This window comes from Microtus oregoni, unplaced genomic scaffold (genome assembly GCF_018167655.1).
Source record: "Microtus oregoni isolate MIOR12 unplaced genomic scaffold, Mior012 000006F_ref0000085, whole genome shotgun sequence".
Classification (NCBI taxonomy): Eukaryota; Metazoa; Chordata; class Mammalia; order Rodentia; family Cricetidae; genus Microtus; species Microtus oregoni.
Window position 1 is genome coordinate 28040930 of NW_024543065.1, and position 12765 is coordinate 28053694.

At 47.5% G+C, this 12765-nt stretch overlaps 1 protein-coding gene across 3 annotated transcripts in view; it reads right to left on the minus strand.

Moving 5' to 3' along the window:
• Positions 1-1650: 1650 nt before the first annotated feature.
• Positions 1651-12765, minus strand: part of Armc2 (armadillo repeat containing 2) — a 109615-nt gene continuing 98500 nt past the window's right edge. For all 3 annotated transcript variants that reach the window (XM_041654012.1, XM_041654011.1, XM_041654014.1), the window contains exons 16-18: positions 10731-10863; positions 10274-10434; positions 1651-2662 (exon numbers count right to left, since the gene is read on the minus strand). In XM_041654012.1, the coding sequence (XP_041509946.1) occupies positions 2505-2662; positions 10274-10434; positions 10731-10863 (452 nt within the window). In that variant the 3' untranslated portion in view covers positions 1651-2504. The remainder of the gene's footprint in view (positions 2663-10273; positions 10435-10730; positions 10864-12765) is intronic.

Sequence of the window (12765 nt, forward strand, 5' to 3'; positions counted from 1 at the left end):
TCCTGGCTGCTCATCCCTGAAATAATCACACAGAAACTATATTATTTAAATCACTGCTTGGCCCATTAGCTCTAGCTTCTTATTGGCTAACTCTTACATATTGATTTACCCATTTCTATTAATCTGTGTATTGCCACGTGGCTGTGGCTCACCAGCTAAAGTTCTGTCTCTGGCGGGGCTACAGGGCGTCTCTCTGACTCCATCCTTCTTTCTCCCAGCATTCAGTTTAGTTTTCCCTGACTAGCTCTGTTCCCCTAGTTCCTTTATTAGCCAATGACATCACAACATACAGAGGGGAATCCTACATCATCTGTGGATAAAACAGACTTCCATCCTTAGTGCTTGAAGAAGTGCTTGCCAAGGATAGACCCTGGAGCTTACATGGATTCCTTCTGTTAGGCTGAACCTACTGCATGTTTGGATGGATTAAGACTGGCCCCGCCTCTGGAAACATTCCAAGGAGCCTTCAGCAACCCCTTCAGTCTGGGGTGCCTACCTTAATCCCAAGGTAACATTTGGGGTTAAAATAAACTTTCTGTACCTTCTTTCTCCAAGCAGAACTGCACTTCTCCATTTGACTACTTTAGGCTGACAATTACAGTCACATTGCTTTGTCTTTTTAAAGTCAAAATTTATTCAAAGTCAAACTTGACACCCCCCCAGGGGAGCAAACAGACCCTCTCATAATAATTACAGAGAGCCTTTAAAACCCACTGACTGGATGCTTTATTCAAAACTACACTGTGTGTTAATAATGTAGTCAATCTGGAATCAACTAAGAGACATGCTGTGCAAGTTGCCTGCCGGGCATTTCCTGGAAAGCTCAACTGAGGGAGGTAAACCTTCCCTCACAGAGGTCAGCCATTCTCCACCAGGCTGCCCAGACACAAAGAGATCTGAGGGAAACACAGGCTTCTGCTTTCATTGCTGCTGTCTTCCATTGCCATAGGACTTCAGCTTCTTCGGTCTCCAGTACGGATTGAAGACCAGACGCCCTCCAGGAATCCTCAAGCCTTCAGTCTTCTGGGTACCGACCACAGTGTCCAAAATGCAGACAACCATTGTTGGAGTTCCCAACCAGTAAGCCAACATAAGAAATCTCCTTTGATCATATATTTATATTCATCCTATTGATTCTGCTCCTCTAAGAACCCTGACTCGGGAATACACTAAAATAATTTTGTTGTATGAGCTCAAAAATTTGGTTCACTGTCTAAGCCCCCCCCCCAGCTAGAAGCAAGCTAGGAGTCAACCAGGAATGCCGCACAGCTAAGCATGCATTTTCTAATCTGTCACATCGTCCCTCTTAGACACAGTCTAACGAGAAAAGAACATCTAATCCGGTCAGTGTATTGCGAAAGAAAAGCAAGGAAAAGTACTCTTTTTCATCTGTTTTACTTAATTCAAGAAATAGGTAGATGGAGCTGGAGAGATGGCGCAGTGGTTAAGAGCACTGGCTGCTCTTGCAGAGGACCTGAGTTTGGCTCCCAGCATCTCCATACAGAAGCTCAAAACCGTGTGTAAGTCCAGTTCCAGGGGATTTGACACCCTCTTCTTAATTCAGAGGAATCCACACACACAGAAACATACATCCACATAAATAAAAAAATTTAAATCTAATAAAAAAGAGAGTAGGATCTGGAGAGATGGTTCAGTGGTTAAGAGCACTGGCTGCTCTTGGCAGACGACCTGAGTTTGATTCCCAGCACCCACAAGACAGCTCACAACCATTTAGAACTCCAGTCTCAGATCCGACGCCCTCTTCTGGTCCCCAGAGGTATTGCATGCACAGGGTGCACAGATAACATGCAGGCCAAACATCCATACAAACAGAAGAAAAAAATTAAACTAAAAATCTAAAAACTAAAAAAAAATTAAACTAAAATAGGTGACCTAAAGCAATATTTCCTCCTACTCCCATGCTGGGATCAAACCCAGGGCCCGGAACCTAGCAATCAAGTACTCTATCTCTGAGCTCCATCCCCAGCCTTCCCCGCAGTGTTCTCTCTCCTGCTTAGTCCTTCTCTTACTTTGAGAACAAGGAAATACTAATCTGAGGCACGGAACTTATTTTTAGAAGTAGCAGGAGGTGGGAAAGATGCTCACACAGTCGCGTGCCTTCCTGTAGACCATTCCTCCCGTGCACAAACTAAGTCTCCATTGCCCAGTTCTTCACTAGTGAACGGGCAAGTGCGTTCATTCCAAAGTGGTCATATTGGGATGTTTAAGGATATTTCTAAGCGATTTAAAGGCAAATAGAAAGAGAAGTCTTAAAAATGTGTATATTTCCATCTCACATCTCTCATAGCAGAAAATATATATATATTCATTTTTCCTAGTAAAAGAAGAAATGCTTATTTCTTTCAAAATACGTAGGCTATTCACTAAAATCAGTATTCTCAAATTCTCCACATGTGTTAGTACTGAGGAACAGTCATGCTTTTACCACTTCCCAAGAATGAGGGAGGCCTGACTTCCCAGTTCTGCCTTTAGCCTCTGTCATGTTAGAAAGAAGGGATGGGCAGGGGCTCCAGGGCCGTGTGGTGACTCTGAATTCGCTTCAGAAGCTGCTGTGCCACAGGTTTGAACTCTGTTTCCCAGTGGAGTCGATGATAGCTTTTTAGGTCCTGGTCAAAACTGCCAGCCAGGGCTAATTCTTCATCTGTATCAGAAAAGAAAATCAAAATGAGAGCAGTTACGTGGAGTGTGATCACACTGAATAGAGCGTTTCCCACCAGAGTGGGAGTGGAGGGGGGGTGGGGTAGAGAGATGGGGGTGGCAGGCTTTTCACTCCGGGTTATCTTAAATACACCATGACTGACATGACTTGGTGACATATGATGTGGTCTGGGACTAAAAGACGTGTGTACTTATTTATTTATTTATTCTGTGTGTTTTTGAGATAGGGGCTCCTATGTTGCCTAGGCTTATACTAATCTGTAACTCCTGAACCCATATGATTCTCCTGTTTTAAATTTCCCAGCAGAGGAGACCACAAGCTCATACCACTGTACTCTGAGAAAGAAAGCTATTTTAATGGGCATTCTTTTGAACTTCACAAATGGTTGAGAACTCTGTGTGTGTGTGTGTTTAATTTACTTGGGTCTGTTTTGGTTATTTTTATATTATTTTATTATTATCATTATTAATATCTCTGGGTGTTCCCTGATTGTAAGCCTGTGTACCATGCACATGTGTGGTGTCTGTGGAGGTCAGAAGAGGAGACTGGATCCCCTGGAACTGATTCTGGGTGCTGGGAATCAGGACAGTGTCTTAGAATTTCAGAACCTCAGCATTCAGCCTCTGGAGTGCTAAGTGCTGGGACTGCTAGCATGCACCCACAGGTCCCTGCAAGCCAGCATGCACCAGACCATCCCTGCAAGCCAGCATGAACCAGACTACCCCTGCAAACCAGCATGTACCAGACCACCCCAGCAAGCCAGCATGCACCAGCATGTCTCTGTAAGCCAGTATGCACCAGCCTACCCCTGCAAGCTAGCATGTGCCAGTATGCCCCTGCAAGCAAGCATGCACCAGCACATTCTTGTAAGCCAGCATGTGTTGAAATAGCAGCGGCTGCATTCCTACCACCCGGCTCCTGCACGGCCAGCTTTATACCCGATATAACAACACACAAATTGTATTCTTTTAAACACTGCTTGGACCATTAGTTTCAGCCTCTTACTGGCTAACTCTCACATCTTAACCCATTTCTAATAATCTGTATAGCACCATGAGGTGGTGCCTTACCAGGAAGGGTCTTAACCTGCATCCATCTTGGAGAGGAGAGCTATGGCGACTGCCTGACTCGGCTTTCTTTCTCCCAGCATTCTGTTCTGTCTACTCTGCCTATCTAAGCTGCTGTCCTATCAAAAGGGCCAAGGTAGTTTCTTTATTAACCAATGAAAGTAACACATAGACCCTCCTCCATCAAGCATGCGTTAGCCCACCCCTGCAAGCCAGCATGCACCAACACACCCCTGCAAGCTAGCATGCACTAGCATGCTCCTGCAAAACAAGTATATTTTAGTGTCTCAATTTTAAAGAACAATAATTTGTTGTTGTTATTGTTTTTTAAAAAATCCTCTTAGATTGAAGTGAGCTTTTCTTCCAATAATTTCCTAAATTTCACACATCTGTTTGCATCCAAAAGACAATGACAACTTCTCAGAATAAGTGGGGAATAGATGATTTCATTATATGTGCTTTAGAAAGGTTAATTACTCCAATGATGGAAAGATAGGAATCTCTTGGGAAAGTGGGCCAATTCGACACAAAAGGCACTCCCCACTCCACACTTCCTATAAAAAAACTTGGGGATGTGGAGAATCTTAAGGACTATCTGAGTCTCCAAAGAGAACACAAAAAATGCAGAAAGCACTTGTCAAGATAAGATGAAAAATAAAAGTTTCATTTGTTTAACATAGAGCACACTGAATTATTCTGTGAACACACTTATTAAGTATCCCCCACCCCACAGTCCTCACTAGACACCGCCTCTTTGCTGTTCCCATTGGCCTCACCTCACCCCCGAGGCAACAGACTTCAGGAATGTGCGTGCGCTGGCTCTGCCATTCCTAGCTCTCTGGCCTAGGGTAGAGAACTTACATAGTGATCACTGAGTCCCAAGACGACCACAAATCCTGCTACTTACACGATGTGCAAACACAGTACAGGAGCAATTGAGCCCTTATACAGGGCTTGCTGCAGCAGACATCTGTCTGTGCAGGGTGTACTTTGCACCGAGGGTCTCAGTGGCCCAGCACTAGATAAGGAGGGTAGGATCCCCGTTTGGACTGTCCCCTCTCCTCCTCGGGACAAGGCAGAGTTATGCGGCTCTGAGATAAGTTCTATACAGACACAAACACTCCAGCCAGGCCTCCATGGAGACCTTGTAAGCAAAGCTGGCCCTCTCCACTGGTGAGATAACCCAGGCCTCGAGCCGGGAGGGCACTGCTTGTGTCCCATGCCTTCAAAGGCCTTCCTGTTTGGACAAGAAGAGCCTGTTAGACTGAGTGACTCCAGATTTCTAGACCATCTTCCTGTTTGCTCTTTTCTAGATCTTTCTGAGCACTAAACATTTGCTGGCAAAGTCTGTTTTCTGTGCTTTCCTAAGGTGTGTAGTTCCTAGTGGTGGGACCCTTTATGACTCCCTTCTCTGCTAGAGCCATGGATAAATTTGGTGCTTCGGCATATTCTCTGTTGGGGGAGGGGTTGTTTGTTTGGTTGATTTGGTTTTTCAAGACAGGGTATCTCTGTGTATCCCTGGATGCCCTGGAACTCACTCTGTAGACCAGGCTGGCCTCAAACTCACAGAGATCCGTCTGCCTCTGCCTCCCGAGTGCTGGGAGTGACATGTGCCACCACTGCCTGGTATGTTTTTGGTTTTTAATCTAATGTTAGCACTCTGTTGGCCTTGACTCCCAGCCTATATGGAAATCAGTTCATCAGTAGCCAGACCATATTAGCTCTAAGTCAGGAGAGACAAGATAAAGATAGTTAAAAAGCTACCAGTAAGTAAAATGCAGAAATAAAAAGTGCACTAAAAAGTGGTACGTTACATTAGGGTTAGAGTTCTGAGCGTGTGCTGCAAGGAGCGGCAGAGGCTGATCCACTTAAAGGCAGCTCCATCAAATGTCCTGCGGCCTGCAGGAAGCAGTATTTTTTGTTCCATGACTCTCTACGTGCTTATTTATATAAATAACAAGCAAATGCTACCTTTTCTGTGCGCAGTGATCTATCTGGCATCTTCTTTACCACTTCAGTTTTTAAACATGTTGGTTCTAATCCACTCAACTGATGGCAATAGCCACAGTGTAAACAGCACTGATCTTGATAACCAGTCATTCTGTTCTCTCTGTGCACTGCACACTTCCAAATGCTAAAACGTAGGGTGAAGTATTACAAAGAATTGAATGACTTAAAGCAATCAGTGCTCCAGGGCCACTGTGCCCAGTGAAGCGGTGCTCCAGGGCCACCGTGTTCAGTGAAGGGGTGCTCCCGTGCCCCTGTGCGCAGCGAAGCGGTGCTCCCGTGCCCCTGTGCGCAGCGAAGCGGTGCTCCAGGGCCACCGTGTTCAGTGAAGGGGTGCTCCCGTGCCACTGTGCGCAGCGAAGCGGTGCTCCCGTGCCACTGTGCGCAGCGAAGCGGTGCTCCAGGGCCATCATGCCTGGTGGCACTTTGGTATTGTCCACATGTTGTGATTCTCCCACTGGAATGCCAGGTCCCACTGTACCCTTGTCACAAAACCTGATGCCAGGACACAAGTACCTCAGGGTGAGCGCACAGTAATTGAAATTAGGACAAGCAGGATGGCCTGGCAGGTTTAAGGCTCCTGCCGCCAAGCCTGGCAACCTGAGTGTGATCCCCAGAACTCACGTGAAGGAAGGAAAGAACTGCCCTCCCCACCGTTGTCTTCTAATCATCACCCAGGTACCATGACATGCTCAAGTGCACACACACTTATGTACACACACACACAACCACCATCACCACCACCACCGACAACAACTCCAACCTAGTGGTATTCTTAAAATTCACAACAATAAACTACACACACAACTAGTTGTCTCTAATTGGTGGACCCCAAGATAAGCACTTCAATAAGAAGTTTGTAAGAAGTGATTTCAACCACTGGAGAGATGGCCCAGTGGTTGAAAATGCAGAGGGCCTGAGGTCAGTTCCTAGCACTCAAATCAGGCAGCTGCCAGGCACCTTAACTCCAGCTCCACGGGATCCAGCATCCTCTTCTGGTTTCTGTGTGATCTGCACATGTCTCTCTCTCTCTCTCTCTCTCTCTCTCTCTCTCTCTCTCTCTCTCTCTCTCTCACACACACACACACACACACACACATACACACACACACATGTGTATGTGTATAATATATATGCGTGTGTGTCGCATATATATTATACACATACACATGTGTGTGTGTGTATGTGTGTGTGTGTGTGTGTGAATGAAGTATGTGTGTGTTTATCTTTGGGGGAAAAGACATGGTACCAGGGAATTTCAGACTATATGGTTATGCGGAAGATCATCACTTTCTGGGTTTTATTTTACTTAGGTAACTTTCAGTGTTCTACTTTTATTACATATATTCTCAAAACCAACATTATGTCTTGAAACAGGCTTCTGTGATTTAACGGCGTGTTCTGTTTTTAACACAGTCGGTCTCTTTAGGTCCTTTTAAAAGAACTGAAATTCAAGTGCCCTGTCCCACATGCCCATGTGGTACAGTCTGGCACAGCACAGGCATGGCCCTGCCTGAGTTCTGAGAGCCACAGTAGTGAGACAGATCAAGCTGCAGTCCAGGCTACACAGCCTGCAGCCCCCAGGCCTTGGGATTCACAAGGAGGGCTGGGGCGTTGGCTCAGTGGTCCCTTAGATTCTCAGAACCTGAACACGGTCCATGCCAGCTCACCAGTATCCGAGCCCCGAGAGACTCAACCGGGGCATCCTCGGAGGATGCTGGCGGGTGAGGTGACCTGACCTTTGGGCCTTCGAGCACACACACATACACACACATACACACACACACACACACACACACACACACACACACAGGTGTATGTGCGCTCACACTCACGTAGAAACCTGTGTGGTTTGTTCTGTGAGCTGGCTGCTTGGTCAAACCGAGCTAGTTAGCTCCTCACACCACAGTGTTCCTCTGGAGATTGCTAGAGTCACATGTGCTGGGCACACAACAGAGGAAAACACAGTCCCATCTTTTGCTGTAGTATCACCTTTGGGAAGTCATATAACCTTTCCAGACTCACTTTCTCCTAAGTGACAGCACTCAGCTAATGACCTCAAAAACACCCTGGGAGTGTAGGGTGTTACAAAAACAATAATACAGTACAGACACGCTGACACGCCGGGCTGTGGTTGGAGGATGGCAGATTTGCGGTTAGCCTGGACAACTAGATGGCCTGTCGCTACACCAGCCGAAAGAAACGAACTTCAATGAAAAGTGCGTAGCAGTACTCTTAACCTAAGGTAGCCAGCACCTCGCCAATCCACAGCTTTCACCAAGCACCTAATTATGCCATTTCCTTCCAGGGACTCTGGTAGCGAAGAAGTAAAGCGTACAAAGCCATCAGGACGGCGAAATCACTGGTCATGCACTATGACTGACTGCTATGTTAGCAGCCGAGGGTCCCTATGATGAGACCATGACTGTGGGCACTCAGAAGCCATGAAACCTGCAAGGGGGTATACAGCAGGTGTGGGCGCCGAAGGCTGGAGGAGCCCTGTGAAACTTGGGAAAGGAGTAGTAGGCAATAGACCAACGACAACCAAATGCCTTCTGGGGATTCTACCCTGCCCACAGCTTTTCTGGATGTCCTTACAGGCTGTGTGGCCCCTGACCCCTTGCTATTTAGAGCTGATTGTCCCAAGCTTAGACAACAATGACAGTCTTTTAGACACACCAAAACTTCAGACTCCTGGTGAGTGGCTCCCTAAGCCAGCCAGGACTCCTCCAGCCCCCGGGACACTGCACTACCTGGTTTCCTGGCTTCCTCCTTCCTCTACATCCCTCCCTGAATCATCTTCATGAGCTGGAGCAGAGGTCCCAGCTCTGGCTCCGTACCTCAGGCTCATGGATTCCCAGGCTGGGCCCTGGAACTGAGAACTGCCGAGGCTGCGCCAGGCCAGCTGTCTTAACTCCACAGCTGATGTCTGAGCTCAGGCCCCGTGGGAACTGAACTCAGGCAACCTGTGCAGGCATCCCTGCTTCCTGCTACCAGAGAAACCACACACAAGGACACTTAGAACTTGAATCATTTACAGCTAGGCCCGTTCTTTTCCATAGTCTGAATTTTAACATGTGTACGCACAAAACTGCATATGTCCTCATGACAAACTCCGTAATGGCCAAGCAGATCGGATTCTTTCAAGTGATTCCCGAGCCTCTTTTCCTGTCCAATAATATCCTGCCACAACCCTTAGCATTCAGAAAACGTATCAGCCTTCCTTGAGGTCTTGCCTGGCATCAGGCACAGTACTAAACTCTCGGTGTAAGTGCACACTTATTCCTAGACACCCTGAAGAGAAGGCATCAATCTCCTAGACTTAGAGGGGATAACAATAGAGCTGAAAGAGGAGTGTGGTTTGAACAGGAAAGGCCCCCACAGGCTCACATAGTTGAATGCTCAGGGAGTGGAAACTACTTGACAGGGATTAGGAGGCGTGGCCTTGTAGGAGGAAGTGTGTCATGGGGGTGGGCTTTGAGGTTTCAAAAGTCTCTGCCAGACCCAGTCTCTCTCTCTTCCTGCTGCCTGAGGATCTGCACATAGAACCCTCAGCTTCTTCTCCAGGACCACACCTGCCTGCTGCCATGCTCCCTGACTAAGCCTCTGAAACTGTAAGCCAGCCCCAATTAAATAATTTCATATGTCTTCACAGCAACTGTCTGGTGACGGAGACAAGAGGCTAAGTTTAAAAACTTATAAAGGATAAAGCGAGGGCAGAAATTTGGAGCCTTTTGTCTGGAAGACTGTGGCTCTTCTACGTTTCTGTGTGATGCCTGTCCGAGCCTCACAATCAACTGTCTGGGACTGCACAGGGTTCGTCACTCGCATTTTAGAGCTAGGAAGGCAGGCGATAAAAGAGAGAGATACACTATTTAAATAACACCCCAAACCCAATCTGGAGGAATTCAGTCTATGGCTTCTGAGTCTTCTGGGCCTCTCTCTCCGCATTGCCCATCATAACTGGATCATCACGGGCCCTCACCTCTAAGTAGGGAATAGAATTTGTAAAAATCAGTCACTCATTAACTGATCTCAATTACTGTTTATTTTAGACCAAAACCAGATTGGAAAAATTCTAAAAATAGAAAAAAAAGTCCAAGTAGTAAACGCTCTTCAGTGTCTGTGCTTTCTACCTTCCAAGCACAGGAGCCCACCGTAATGTCACACGGTTTCATAACTGAGAACATGCCAATTCAAAATAGCTTTTAACCATGTTTCCTTAGTTATGACAGAGTCTATACGCTTTAAACAGCAGAGGCACAAGGCTGCTCATACTTGTGCAATCTAAGGAGATGAAGGGGAAGCCATGGAAGAAACTGACAGCTCCAGTTCCAGGCAGTTAGGAACCCGTCTGCACGAACTGGAACTAGCTCTCCGTCTCTCCCAGAGACTATCTGCAAGAGTTCACATTCTGCGGCTGCGTACCCATCGCTACCCCGCCAGGTCAGGTCGGAGAACGCTATCTATTTTCTCACCTGTGTGGTAAAGGTCACCGATCCGCAGCAAGGGCCCTTACCTAAAAACGATGACAAGAGGACAAGGAGAGTGTTGGTGTCTTCATCTCCAAAGCACGATGCTGCACTTGTGATGTTTTCACTGAAGTTCCACAAGGTCTTGCACACCAAGCAGGCCAGCTGCCAGTCGCCAGGACCAAACTCTCTTAAGCAATCCACTAGCCTGAGGGAGGGAGGTCACACTGAGCCGTCCGTGGATCAGAATTTGGCTTGCAGTTTTGCATGGTTGGTATGACAGCTAACCTTCTGGATTCCATAGAATTACCTTTAAGTTCTTATCTCCAAATTTCACTGGCTACAAAGTTTCCACCCGTGCACTTCTGATTTGTGGTAAGTGCCCAGTAGATTCTCAGCCCTCTCTGGACCCCCACTGCTCTAGTGGAATGGTCCAAGGGCCCGACCTCCCAAGACAAACATGTCCCCAGGATTCTGAGAGCTGGGAGTCCAGGCCTTACTTACTTTTTAATGCCTCCACCTTCCTTCAGAATTGCCCGCTTGTCTTTATCCACGGTGAGGTTTAGGAGAACCCCACAGGCCGAGAAGCAAATGTCCTGGTGCCTGGCTTCCAGCAGGGCAATCAGGAACTTGTGTACTGGGAGAGCAGAGAAATGAGCAGACTGGTCAAAGCCTGCATCCCAGCCGCAGATTGTTTTGCAAATGGGGTGGGGTTTGGGGGGGATGGGGGACAAAGCAGGGGTGGAAAAGTGGGAAGATGTGGCTTGCAGCAGCGGAACCTTGGCTGGTGTGCTGAACTCATTCCTAAGTTTTATCTCACTCCCACTGTGGACCCAGTAATGCCCACCGCTCTTAGAGCTCATTTCTGCCTCCCACAGCCTCTGGCCCTATTACTGCTATCACTGACCCAAGAGCAGACCCCTCTCCGGGGAGTCCCCACTGGCGACATTTCTCCCTACTTCTGGTTGCTCTCAAAGACCTCCAGTTGTAACTCTACTGCACAGCCTGGGGCAGCAGTGTCAGGTCCTGACGAGCTCTTTCTGAAGCTTCCAGAACAGAGAGATGCTTAGGATGTTGGGAAATGGCCTGCACAGCCCAGGACTGCTAGCGCAGGGACTGTGCAAGCTGGGTGGGCCAATCGTTCCCCCTTACTCCAGGAGGTGGAACGAGAGACCGAGAGTCCTGCTTTCTCGTCCCCGAGCAGACACCCACTGGAGGGGTCAGGGAGTGGATGAGATGTGACCACCACCAGGCTCCGTTTACGAAGCACCTGAGTGGTGAACACCCTGTTGTCCATGCGGGCCTGTTGACTGGGTTGTATAGTGAGCTTGACAATGCACCCCCAAATGCTAGCTCTCTCGGGGCATGGGGATAAGGGGTTGCATCTTGCTGATGCTGCAGCTGTATTTGCATATCTAGGTTTACTATCACCAACATGCTTAGGCGTTTTGGTTGTTTGTGAGGCTGGCTTGCTTTGTTTGAGAAAGGGTCTCGAGTATTCCAGTGTGCTGGATAGTTTTACAGCTCAGCTCAACACAAACCGAAGGGGCGGGGGAGGACATCAACTGAGAAACTACTTCCATAAGATCTTGCTGTAGATAAGCCTGTAGGGCATTTTCTTAATTAGTGATAAAGGAGGACCCAGCATCTTGTAGGTGGGTCCACCCCTGAGCTGGTCCTTGGTCCTGGGTACTATAAGGAAACAGAAGCAGGCCAAGCAAGCTGGCCTCTACATCAGCTTCTTCAGCATTGGCTTCCCTCAACAGATTGTAATTCAGGATATGGAAACCGAATCAACCCTTTCCTCTCCAAGTTGCTTTTGATCTTGGTGTTTAATCACAGCACTAGTAACCCTAAGACACCAGAGCTGGCTCCAAACTTGCTATATAGCTGAGGTGACCTTAAAGGTTTTTGCTTTGGGGTTTTGCTTTTCTCTCTCTCTCTCTCTCTCTCTCTCTCTCTCTCTCTCTCTCTCGACAGGGTCTCTTTGTGTAACCTTATCCATGAATGTCTATAATTTATTTTAATTGTTGTAGAACATTTTGTCGTATGAACATGCATATTTGTTTGGTTGGAGCCTCCAGGTTGTCCCTGCATGGTCCTGGAAGCCCTGTCCCCTGCCTCTTCCAAACCCCACCCTCTCAAGAGAGTCTCTGAACAAAGGAAAGGCATCTAAATGCCCAGTGCTGCATTCCTGGAGACCACTGCAGCTTCTTCCCTAAAGTTGCCAGTCACCCAAGTCCCCACCTAAGTGCTCAGCTTTTGACCATACTTGGGCACAAGCCCAGCTTGTAGCAGACACGTCATCACCCCTCACCTACAACCTATAAAACTTTCCTGCCCTGGCCTGGGTGTGTGACTTCTCTGGCCTTGATCTCTGGGACTGGAGAACTCGCCCAGGAGTTGCTTTGCTCAATAAATCTGTTGTTATTCTTTTTCAATTCGGCTTGATCTGGCTTACTGCATCAGCAGAGAAATGTTATGGGGGTGGGGGAGTGACAGAAAAACCTAATAATATTCACAAACTATAATATATTCT